The 12,458-nt window shown below is 45.4% G+C and overlaps 1 protein-coding gene across 1 annotated transcript in view; it reads left to right on the forward strand.

Annotated features, from left to right (window-relative positions):
• Positions 1 to 663: 663 nt before the first annotated feature.
• Positions 664 to 12,458, forward strand: part of FHAD1 (forkhead associated phosphopeptide binding domain 1) — a 129,414-nt gene continuing 117,619 nt past the window's right edge. The window contains 1 exon segment of the mRNA XM_058552955.1: positions 664 to 756. Coding sequence (XP_058408938.1) covers positions 664 to 756 — 93 coding nt within the window.

Below are 12,458 nucleotides of genomic sequence, written 5' to 3' on the forward strand. Positions count from 1 at the left end.
AGCTTAGAGTTCCTTGGATCAGAGTTCAAGGAGCCCAAGATTAATAACAATAATAACAGTAGAAATACAAATGTGTGTTTATATGTAGCAGTCACCATTCTAAATGCTTTATACATGTTATTGCATTTAATCCTCACAAAATTCCTTGGGATACAGAGTATTGTTAACCGCATTTTACAGATGAGGAAACTGAGGCATAGAGAGAGACTAAGTAACTCATCCAAGATCACCGAGCCAGTAAGTGGTGGGTTAGGAATATTGAATGTGAATACTTATATTCAGTTATATATCAGATAACTGACCTCATTCTGAGCTTAATGGGACGTGGAGAGCAACTATCAGTGGAAATCAGATTTGTTGTTAGGTTGTTTTAGCTGCTGTTTGTTTGTGTTCTGGGTTACGTGAAAAGTGTCTTCTATTTGACTCTCAGAACCAAGCTCATCTGTGCTAGATAGCACTGTTAAAAAGAGAGTCTTAAAAATATGCAGAATTATAATTGTGATCATTGTTAAGTCCATCCACCCGCTCCTACCCTGTTGGTTTCTCCTTTGGGTGTTATGATGTATTTCATTCACTCTGAATATGATGTTGTTGAATAATTAGAGGATTGCATTTTTCTAACAAAATTTTTTCTGAAAACCTTCCTTAGGGAAAGCAGAGAGTATGAAAGCCTATCTAAAGAGTGCAGAAGGCTTTTTTGTCTTGAATAAAAGTACTACCATTGGAAAACATGAGGACTCAGACCTTGTGTTAAAGGTAAGAACTCTTCCTGCCCATTCCCTCCCCCCCCCACCCCTCACCCCCACCAAAACTCCTTACTGTCCTGTGGACTTGAATCTCTTTTCATAGTGTAAACTCTGTTAAAGCAGCCACATCTTCCCTCGATGTGCTACCAATAACCAAATTGCCGAATGTCCTGGGTTTCCCTGGCACACGCAGTGAAAATGAGCACGATGCAAAGTGCCACATGCCCTCTGTCCTTGCTGAGCGTGTCTATGGATGTCCCACCCATCGCCCTCTCCCCAGCAGCCTGATGGGGCGGTTTGGACCGCGGGCGTAGAGCTGGTGCATTGACCTTCCCTTGCTCCGGGCCTGACAGCCAGGCCAGGAAAATGCCCAGCTTGGGCAGTGGCCTCTCGCCCTTCCAGAGCTTCTGGAGACTGCTGTGGCCCCTCAGAGCCCACGGGCTCCAAGCCAGTGAGTCAGGGTAAGCTGCAGGCTGAGCCTCAGCGTTCTGCCATTTCGTTTCACTCTCTGATTTAGCTGTGGTTTGGTCCAGAGCCTCAGCTCACTGACAGCCAAGGAAGTTGGAAGAAAGGAAGGAATAATAAAAACAGTGGCTTTGAGCCTTTTTAAATATTGAAGGGGGGTAAAATATTGAAGCAGAATAAAATATTGAAGAGAAATGCAATGGAATCTCTCCATAAGTGTGAAAGGCAGGCATCAGCCCGCACTCAACAGAATGTTTTTATTTTGAAAGAATTATAGAGTCACAAGAAGTTCCAAAAATAAAGAGAGAGAATGGTACAAAGTGTGCGTATGGTTCTATGCCGTTTTATCGCTCGTGTGGCTTCGTGTGCAGCCATCAAGATAGAGAACTATTCCATCATCAAAGATCTCCCTCGTGATGTTCCTTTATAGTCACAAAACCCTGTCCCACCACATCCCTAAACCCTGACAACTACTAATCTATTTTCTATCTCCATAATTATCATTTTGAGGTTATATGAATGAAATAATACAATATGTGACCTGTTGAGATTATTTTTTTCACTCAGCATAATGCCTTTGAGATCCATATAGGTTGTCAGCCTGTTCCTTTTTATTGCTGAGTAATATTCCATGGTATAGATGTACCACCATTCATTTAACCATTCACATATTGAAGGACATTTTGATTGTTTTCAATTTGGAGCTGTTACAAATAAATCTACTATAAACGTTTGTGTACAGGTTTTTGTGTGAATCTAAGTCTTTATTTCTCTGGGATAAATGCTCAGGAGTGTAATTGCTGGATCATATGGTAAGTATATGTGTGGTTTCTAAACAAACTGCCAGACTATTATCCAGGGTGGCTGTACCATTTTACATTCCCACCAGCAATGTATGAGACACAGTTTGTCTGATCCTCACCAGCAGTTAGTGTTATCACTGTTTTTTATTTTTTTTTTAATTTTAATTTTATTTTTATTTAATTTTATTTTTGGTTTAGCTGTTTTAGTAAGTGTGCAGTGGCATCTCATCACGGTCTCAATTTGCATTTCCTGAATGGCTAGTGATGTTGAATGTCTTTTCATGTACTTATTTGCCTTCTGCATATCCTCCATGGTGAAATGTGTCTTCATGTCTTTTTCTCATTTTTAATCAGATTATTTGGTTTTTTACTATTGAGTTTTGAGAGTTCTTTATATATTTTAGATATGAGTCCTTTGTCAGATATATAGTTTGCAAATATTTTCTCCCATCCGTAGCTTGTCTTTTCATTCTCTTAACAGAATATTTCACAGACAAAAGTTTTAAATTTTGATGAAGTCCAGTTTATCATTTGTTTCTTTTATAGGCTTGTGTTTAGTGTCATTTCTAAGAACATGTCACCAAGTCTTGATCCCAAGGATTTTCTCTTATGTTTTCTTCTAAAAGTTTTATAGTTTTATGTTTTATGCAGAAATCTATGAACCATTTTGAGTTTATTTTTGTATATGATGTGAGGTTTAGGTCAAGTTTTATTTTTATTGCATGTGGATATCCAGTTACTCCAGAACCATTTGTTGAAAAGACTGTCTTTTCTCTATTGAATTGCTTTTGCAACTTTGTCAAAAATCTTTTGGCCGTACTTTTGTGTGGAGCTGTTTCTGAGTTCCCTGTTATGTTTCATTGATCTATGTGTTTGTCCCTCTACCAAAATGACACAGTTTTTAGTACTGTAACTATTTAAGTCCTAAATCAGGTAGAGTGATTTCTCTCACTTTATTCTTCTTTAAAAAAAATATTTTTTACCCTATTCTAGTTCTTTCGCCTTTCCATGTAAATGTTAGTATAAGCCTGTCTATATGTACAAAATATCTTGCTGGAGTTTTGATAAGACTTATGTTTAAACCTATATATCAGTATGAGAAGATATCTTTACTATGTTGTCTTCCAATCTGTGGACATGGTATGTTTCTCCATTTATTCAGGTGGTCTTTCATGATTGTTCTGTAGTTTTCAGCATACAAATCCTGTACGTGTTTTGTTAGATTTACACTTATGTTTTGTCTCTCTCTCTCTTTTTTTTCTTTTGAGTGATTGTAAATGGTATTATATTTTAAATTTAAATGTCCACATGTTCATTGACAGTATATAGAAATACAGTTGATTTTTGTATGCTTATATGGTATCTTGCAACCTTAACTGAACTTTCTAGAAGGTTTTTTTGGTAGATTTCTTCATATTTTATACATAAACAATCATGTCATCTGCAAATAAGAACAGTTTTATTTCTCTTTTTCTGATCTGAATGCCCTTAATTTCCTTTTCTTGCTTTATTGCACTGGCTATGACTTCCAATACTCTGTTGAATAAGAGTGATAAGAGCGATATAAATCTTTACATTTGCTTGTTCCTGATCTTAGGGGAAAGCATTTAGTCTTTCACCAATAAGTATGACGTTAACTGTAGGTTTTTTGTAGATGTTCTTATCAAGTTAAGAAAGTTCTCCCTTTATTCCTACTTTTCTGAGAGTGTTTATCATAAACTCAACAGATTTAAAAATAACCCAAGGACCTCCCCTTGAGATTGTCATCCATAACGTGGTCTCCCTACAAGAACACAGAAAATCTGTCCAGTCACAAAGTGGGGGGAAAAAAGAAAAAGAAAAGGAATTGCAGTTTCTTCTTTATCATAACAAGGGATAGATTTTAGATAGTTTTCTTTCCTGTCTGACCAAAGCAGAGAGAGAGAGATCTCTGTTTTGAACCTGACTGTGATCTTAGAAAACTGTAGTAAGCACAGGCTTCAGAGATAGACAGGCTTCAGAGGTAGACAGAGTTGGGTTTGAATCTCATTTGGCCACTTTCTGGCTGTATGACGTCAAGCAAGTTATTTAATCGCTCTGAGCTCGTTTTCCCTGTCTATAAACCACTTACCTCACAGGGTGATTGTGAGGATTAAGTGGGAAATGCACATGAAATGCCTGCCATATGGTGCTGAGTAAATGAAACCATGATGGTTATTATGGTCTCGTAAAATGGAGACTGAGAAGAATCCTTACAGGTACACAAGGTTGAGATGAGGAGTCACTGATACCAACAAGCTGTTTGGAAAAGGGAATTAATGAGGACAGTTATTACACAGATATAAATTGACTTGCGTTCATTGTATAAAAACAATTGACAGCTTACTGCTCCTTGGACTGAGTTTAAGAAGTAAGTCACCATTGCCAGCAGCAGTCACATTGATTTATGAAGGAGTCAGTTGCGTTTCCAGAAGCACGAGCTTATATTGGCTCCCTGGAGAATAGATGATACATGAAATGTCAAATATTTTGTGAATAGAGTTTTGATGAATGCTTCTATCTTCTCTTAAATTCTCTTCCCAAAGCTTAAATGAATTTGGGAGAGGAGATTTGCTTGGGGCGTGAGGACACAGGTCCATTTTGAAGAATTGAAACCTGCAGACATGCCAACATTTTCCAGTTTCACAAAACGAGACCAGGTGAAAATTGTCCCTCTGCCGACCTCATTGGGGCTTGCTGATCAGAAGAATCGCCCTTGATCAGCTATGGGCCACCCTTAGGAGTAATTTAACAGTCAATTTATAGTTTTTGTTATTTGGGCTACTAGAAGTCATTCCACTAGATAAAGTTTATAAAAATATATTAATAAAAAGTCATCCATGAAATTACCCAGAGGTTACATCTAGTAAATAAAAAAGATTCGTTTTATTTACCTGGGTAAATCCTAAAAAAGAGGCAGTCACTCTTCTAAAGATTCATTTGCAAGCCTGATGCATTGTTTTGATTGTCGATATCATAATGTTTTACATCATTTACTTTTTCTGATAATGGAAGTATAAGGAAGAAAATAAAAGTCACTTGTTATCACTCGGCTCAGGGAAAATCAATAATAATATCTGCAGGCTTTAGCCCTGCAGACTTTTTTTCTATATCCTGTAAGGTGTTTGGTTCCCTAATGGAGATAGGAAGCCTGCTTTCGCCAGCTGAGGTTTTACTGTTGCTGTCACTCGTTCATTCCACAAACATTTACCTGGAGCCTCAGCACTGAGGCAAGCCTGGAGATGCAGCAGTGGCAGAATCAGGCATGGTCCCTGCAATCAGGAAGCTGCTAGGAGAGAGAGAGAGACATAAGCCAAAGCATCCCACAAAGGTGTGTATGGTTCCATTCTAACATTGGGGCTCTAAAGAAAAGGATGATGGAGGACAAGAAGGACTTAACTAGACAAGGGGAGAAGGGAACAGCACATGCAAAGGGCCTGCGGTGGAAGAGTATATTGTGAGCCCAAGTGACTGAGAGAAAACCAGTGTGTCCAGAAGTAAATGTGGGAAGGAGGAGGGCTAAGAGGCAATAGGCCTCCTTCAGGCCACCATAAGGATTTTGATCTTTAGCTGAAGAGTGACGGGAAGAAGGTACTGAAGGATTTTAAGCAAGGGAGAGACCTGAATTTTGAAATGACCATCCTGGCTGCCGTGTGCACATTAGCAATTAGGAGCTGTATTCAGAATGTCCCCTCTCCCATTTTACACGACTCAGAAGCCTCAGCCTTGCTCCGTTCAGAGCTGAACCTTGTGAATTATCATTTGTATGATTTGATGTGGCTTGTGAACTGTAATTTTTGGAGTCAGATGTGGCATTATTTAAACTGCTGGGAAAGGGGCTCAATTTTTCCAGAATGAAGAAATACTGAAAGCCAACGGTTGTTGAATTTTTCACGTGCATAAGAGTGCTTGTTAAACATGAACCCCTAGACGTTCTGACCCCGTGGGTTTGGGGTAGGGCCCAGGAATCTTCACATTTAAATGCTCCCCGGGTTCGGGTTGGGGGAGTGGGGTCCCGTGGAGATGGTTCCAGGACCACACTTTGAGAACCCCACCATCAGTGCTCCCTGGCTTTCCCCTCTTGATCACCAGTGCTTCTTCCCTTCTCATGTTGTGGGAGCTCCTGTTGGGGGCGGGGTGTATACTATTTCAGTAAACGTTGTTTTGAGGAAAAGAGAAGCGACGGTTAAACAGTGGAGAGCTGACTGACGCAGCCGGTCCCCGAGTATGTGCACGGGCCTGCGCTGGGGAGGTTTCAGGATCCCCTTGAGGACTGAGCTGTAGGACAGCCCAAGTCAGCGCAGTGCTGTGGCTGGGAGGGTGGAGACGGAGGAGAAAAACCAAGGACAGAGATGACAGGGATGAAATGCTCGTGTCTGCACCTCCGCCTTGGTGGACAGCGTCCTGCCAGCTGGCTCTCTTCTCGTTTCTGGAACAATCTGTCTATCATGTGTCAGCCCTTCTCGTATGGGATCTGAGGGTCATGGAGCAAGGCTGACCTGACACACCAGAGCCCATACAGCCAGATGACTCCTGTCCCTTTGCCTGGCACCTGCCAGGTCTGGGCTCCTCTTAGGAAAGAACCATCGGAGCCTACGTCATCATCTTGTTTGTTATTACTAAACAAGGCTGCTGTGATTGTCCTGTTATTTACATCATTTCGCAGACGTGCAGATAGATCTGCTGGGTCAAAGGGCACGTACACCTGTAACTCTGACGAGTGTCGCCGCATTGCCCACCAGAGGTTCGCGGATGCAGTGTCCCGCCAGCAGTGGACGCCTGTTTCCTATCCCCTCCCGGCGGGTGTGCTGTCCGCCCGTGGGATCTTCGCTGATTGAAGAGGTGAAATATGGTACCCGTGTCATTTTAATTCGCTTTTCTCTTATTATGAATGAACCTCTGCATTTTGAGAGGTAAGGTGACAGGTGGACCTGGATAAGGATTCTCGCCCCTGCTCAGTCTCTGTGGGGAAATTCAGGGAAAGAAACGGACGCAGAGGAGGGCACTTGCCAGCTCTTCTCCCTGCACTCGCTGGCTCACCGTCTGGCCTGGGCCATGCTCCCACCCTCACCCCTGGTGGCTCCCCCCTAGGCGCCCGTTCTCTCCGAATAGGGATTCGCTCATCTGGTTCTATGAACCCTCGGGGGACTTTTTTCTCCCCTGTTCGAGAACTAACAGCTGGAACTTGGGGCTGATTTCCCTGGTCAGTTCCCACCATGGCAATTTATGTGCCTGCTTTCCCTCCAGCAGGTGGGGGGCTTCCAAGGGAAAAAGTTCAGAGACAAGGGCTAGATGGTTATCTCATTTTTTTTTATTGTGGCGAAATACACATAACGTAAAATTTACCATCTTAACCATTTTTAACTGTACAGTTCAGTGGTATTAAATACATTCACGTTGTTCTGCAACCATGTACCCCAGCCATCTCTAGAACTTTTTCATCTTGCAAAACTGAAACCCCATACCCATTAAACAGTAACTCCCCATTCCCCTTCCCCAGCCCCTGGCAACCACCATTCCACTTTCTGTCTCTATGAATTTGACTACTCTAAGTACTTCATATAAGTGGAATCATGCAGTATTTGCCCTTTTGTGATGCTTATTTCACTTGACATAATGTCCTCAAGGCTCGTACATGTTGTAGCACGTGTCAGAATCCCCTTCCTTTTTAAGGCTGAATAATATTCCGTTATATGTATTCATACATTTTGCTTATCCTTTCATCTGTTGATGGATACTTGGGTTGTTTCCACCGTTTGGCTATTGCAAATAGTGAACATGGGTATACTAACATCTCCTCAAGCCCCTGCTTTCAGTTCCTTTGGATATATACACAAAACTTGCTGGATCATATGATAATTTTATTTTTAATTTTTTGAGGAACTGCCCTACTTTTTTCTATAGCAGCTGCACTGCCAGCAGTGTACAAGGGTTCCACTTTCTCCATATCCTCACCAACACTTGTTATTTCCTGTTTTTTTTTTTTGGATAGTAGTCATTCCAATGGATGTGAAGTGGAAGATCGTAATCTTTTGAATAGCACAGATAATACAAACAGCGACAGCAAACATTTATAGACTGCTTACTGCATCTCATATGGTTTTATATATAGTCTATGTATGTTCTGTATTTGTTTTTACAGAATTATATCCTGCAAACAAATCCTATGGAGTAGGAACTACTTTTATCATTATTATCCTCATTTAAAGATGTGGAAATGGGGCTCAGAAAGGTTAAGTAACTTGCCCAAAGTCACACAGCTAGTCACGGGAGGTGGGGCTGAGTTCCAGACTCTGGGCTGTGTGACTCAGAGCTTCTAGAGAAAGAAGCTTCATTCTTTGGGTGTAAATTTAGCTTTGGGAACATCTAAAATCTAAATATCTGAAATTCCTTACAAGTCCACTGGGATAATAATGTAGTTGACTAAGCTAGTGATATCCCACGGTGTGGAATCCTAGGTGAGGGTTGTAGATGAAACGTGGAATCAAGTTTCCAGTGATGCTCATTCACACAACAGACTGAGGTGGCACCCTCTACTGGGGGATTTGGGTAAAGAGGAAATGTTGACCCAGCGTTTTCCACGGAAGAGGAGGGTTGGGCTGTACGTAGAGGCCCCACAAGAGTCCTGTCTGGGGGCTGGGAGCGCCGCAGAGTAGACCAAACTTGAGCTGCCTCTTTCAAGAGAAGCCTGGGTATTTGGGTGAATAATTTGGCCTGGGAGAAAAGAGCTAAATGGCGTGTTGGTGGCAACGTGTAAAATGTAAGCCAGACTGAGCATTTAATGTTTAACTTGTTTAAAGATGGAACTTCCCCCCAAAGGGCTTTTCAGCTGGGGAGGAGTTGATCATCTTTGTTATTTGGGTGGGAGAAGGACAGGCAGAGTGGTCCTAGAACAGAGCGGTCAAGTGCGTGACCGTGGCCCCAGCCTGGCTCCGCCCTGGTGAGCTCTCTGTTGCGATGTCTGCATGCGTGCAGTGGAGAGTTGCAGTCACTATGTCAGGAGACTGAGTTACTGTGAGGTGCTTAGAACAGGGCCTGGGGAGTGGTAAAGACTGTAGTAACTTTGGGCTATTGTATTCGTTCTCTGCTTAAAACGACACGAATGTGTCATCTCACAGTTCTGTAGGTCAGAGGTGGGGTGGACTCAGCTGGTTCCTCTGCCCCGGGTCACGCGAGGCCAAAATCAAGGTGTTGGCGGGCCTGGGCTCTTATCCGGAGTCTCTGGGAAAAATCCACTTTCAGTTCCGTCCAGGTGGTCGGGGGAACCTAGCATGTGCCATCGTGGACTGAGGTCCTCGCTTCCTTGCTGGCTGTCAGGTGGAAGTCATTCTCAGCCTCGAGAGGCCGCCCACATTCTGTGGCTCGGGGTCCCCTTCATCTTAAAGCCAGCAGCAGTGGGTCGGTCGAGTCGTTCTCATGCTCCAGATCTCTCTGCCCCGCCCCTCTGACTCATCTGTCCAACTCCAGCCAGAGAAAGTTCTCTGCTTTTAAGGGCTCCTGGGATTAGATTAGTCCCACCTGGATAATCCGGGAGTATCTCCCTGTTTTAAGATCACTGATTTGTAACCTTGACATCTGCACAGTCCCTTTAGCCATGTAATGGAGCATATTCACAGGCCCTGGGGATCAGGGCATGGACAGTTTTGGGAGAGTACTCTGCCCACCACGGTTAGTACTGTCTCTTGCCTGGACTCTTGCTGTGGGGCAGGTGGTCTGAGAGCTTTCCAGAGGAATCAGTAGGGTCAGTGCCAGGAGCAGTGGGGAAAGCTGGCTGGTGAGCTGGGAGGGGAGAACATCATTGCCCAGAGGGTCACACGGAGGGGGGAAGCGAGATTGCAAGACAAGGTGAGTGCGTCCAAACCCAGGAGCCGAAGGCAGTTTGGGGCCTGGAGATGAACTGGGGATACTCATCTGAGAATTGAGCGGGTGGCACAGCGGCCCCTGCCTGTGGACAGAGTAAGAGGAAATGGAGACAACTAGAATCCTGGGGAGCGGTGGCATCTGAGGTGCAGATGGGAGACACAGGGACTGCACGGAGACCTAGAAGTAGTCGGAGAGGCAGGAGGGTGGCAACCCCGTGGCCGGCAGGGGGACGTTAACAACAGGAACAGCTGACGGTCGCTGAGGGCCTGCTGTGTGCCAGGCACTGTTCTCTGTGCTTTCGTGTGTATTAACCCATTTAATCCTTACGCGATAGGGGCTATCGTTTCCCCCATTTTACAGATGAGGAAGTTGAGGCACAGACCAGCTGAGCAGCCTGCCTGAGGCCACACAGAGAGGCTGGGGGCTGGGAACCACTTCCAGGCAGGCTGAGTTCATGAACCTGCCTCTTCTCGAGTCCTTGCCCCTCCTTAGCGCTCTCCCGGGGAGACAGGGCAGGAAGGATCTGGCTGACAGAGGGAAGGACAGGCTTCCTCTTTCCCTCTGCTCCTGACCCACTGTCTCACCAGAGCCTGGCGTTTCCTCATATCTTTATTCTTCTTCTGAAAACCCTGCCTTTACTACTTCTGTGTTACATCCCTTTCCTGAGGTAGTGAGGGGGGTGGAGATGGGGGATGGGATGGCCAAGGACCAAAAGGTGAAAAGAAACAGATTAAACACACACACACACACACGCACATACACACACACCAGTTAATTTAAAAAGTTACCCTACTACATTGAAAATTTCACCAAATAGTACCCTTTGTCAGTCCTTTGAAGGACAGCTTATCAAACTCATTTTTGCAGCACAAGAAGCAACCTCAGAGAAGCAAAGAGACCTGCCCCAGGCTGCACAGCTGGAAAGTGGCCAGGGTGGGACATGAACTCAAGTCTTCCTAACTCCAGAGCCCATCCTCTTGCTCATAATACTGGAAGTTTTGACAGTTCTTATACATGCCAAAGTTCTCTTCTAAGTGCATTTGTGTGTATCATTTCATTTGTGAGATGACCAATAACTTATCAGGCTGTTCTATTGTTGTCCCCATTTACAGATGAGGAAACTGAGGTCATTGCCCAAGGTCACCCAGCTAGGAAGTGGGAGAGCTGGACTTTGAGCCCAGGCCACCCACCCTGAAAGCCAGTCTAATGACCACCACACCGTCCTGCCTCCCCAACTCCTGAACCACCAAGCCGCATGCCTCCTTCTGACAACTGTGTCAAATGCCACAGGGAGGCCACCGATGACAGTGACAGTGGGTTGAGGACTCAGTGGGGAAGGGATGCTTTTGAAGCAATTTGACGATAAAGGAAAGGAATGAAGGAGGGGAGGCATTTCTAGGATGGGGTGATGGTGAGTGTGTTCCCAGGTTAGATGGAAGTTACTGGGGTCCAAGTGAGACTGAAGATACAAAAGAGGAGACTGTTGATGAGCTGGGACCAGACCAGGGTGGGATGAAGGCAAGACCACCCTGAGCCCCTTGGTGGCTGAGGGAAGGGGACTTGAAGGTTATGTGTGAGAGCTTCTCCGTGCCTGGGCAGTCCAGGTCCTGGCAGGGAGTAGAGGGCACATTCAAAGTGGGTGTGGAGTGCTGGAGGCGAGTTTCATGAGAACACTCCTGCAGAGGGCGGGCAGGGCTGGGAGAAACCACGGAGGATGGTGCAGTGCCCAGAGCTGGTGTGAGTGAGGCGCTGTCCCCACCCCCAGACCTGAGGGGTGAGGGGTGGGGGCATGTTCTGGAACCCAGAGACCTAGAGGGCTGGGCAGAGAGTCCTCTGACGGGAGCTGTGTGACCCCACAGGGAGGGAGCTGGGGAAGAAATACCCCAACCTCTCTCCTCCCTGCTCCGATCTCTAATCTCCCATTGGCCAAACCCAACCAGAAACCAGAGGCGAGGAGCCCATCGGCCCATTGATGCAGCCACACAGGCCAGCCTGCTGGGGCAGAGGGCGCGGGGGAGAGGAGTGGGAGAGGATATGGAGGAGTACATGGAGGACACACACGGCAGGGGATGGGAGGTGAGGAGCTAGGAAGCTGTTAACGAGGTGGAAGGAAAGGCCCAAGACGGGGACCTGGTGGCTGGGGCCCGAAGGGAGCAGCGCATTCTGGACCAGGCCGGACCTGAGGACAGAAGTGTGAGGGTGGCAGGAAGACTCGGGGGCAGAGATGGACTTGAAGGAGCTGGGGAGCTTGAGCGGGGACCCAGGCTAGGGGGAGGCGCAGGGGAGTACCCACAGGGAGTGGATGGGGGAGCACAGGCCACGATGAATAAAGGAGGGGACGAGAGGGAGGATAAGGGAGCCGGTAGCCGGGAGGTTATGGTCTGGGACTGGGCCCCCGAGTTCCACGTGATGCAAAGTTGACAACGGGCTCGGAAAGAAAGTTCCAAATACATTTTGAGCCTCGGAGGCAACATTGTAACTTAACAGGCAGCTTCTCAGGGAGGCTTCCTCAAAGCACAGTTGTCATCAGAGCAGATGTTTGTTGGTGAATTTGTTCAAGTCT

The sequence above is a fragment of the Diceros bicornis genome, chromosome 13 (genome assembly GCF_020826845.1).
Source record: "Diceros bicornis minor isolate mBicDic1 chromosome 13, mDicBic1.mat.cur, whole genome shotgun sequence".
In the NCBI taxonomy this organism is placed as follows: domain Eukaryota; kingdom Metazoa; phylum Chordata; class Mammalia; order Perissodactyla; family Rhinocerotidae; genus Diceros; species Diceros bicornis.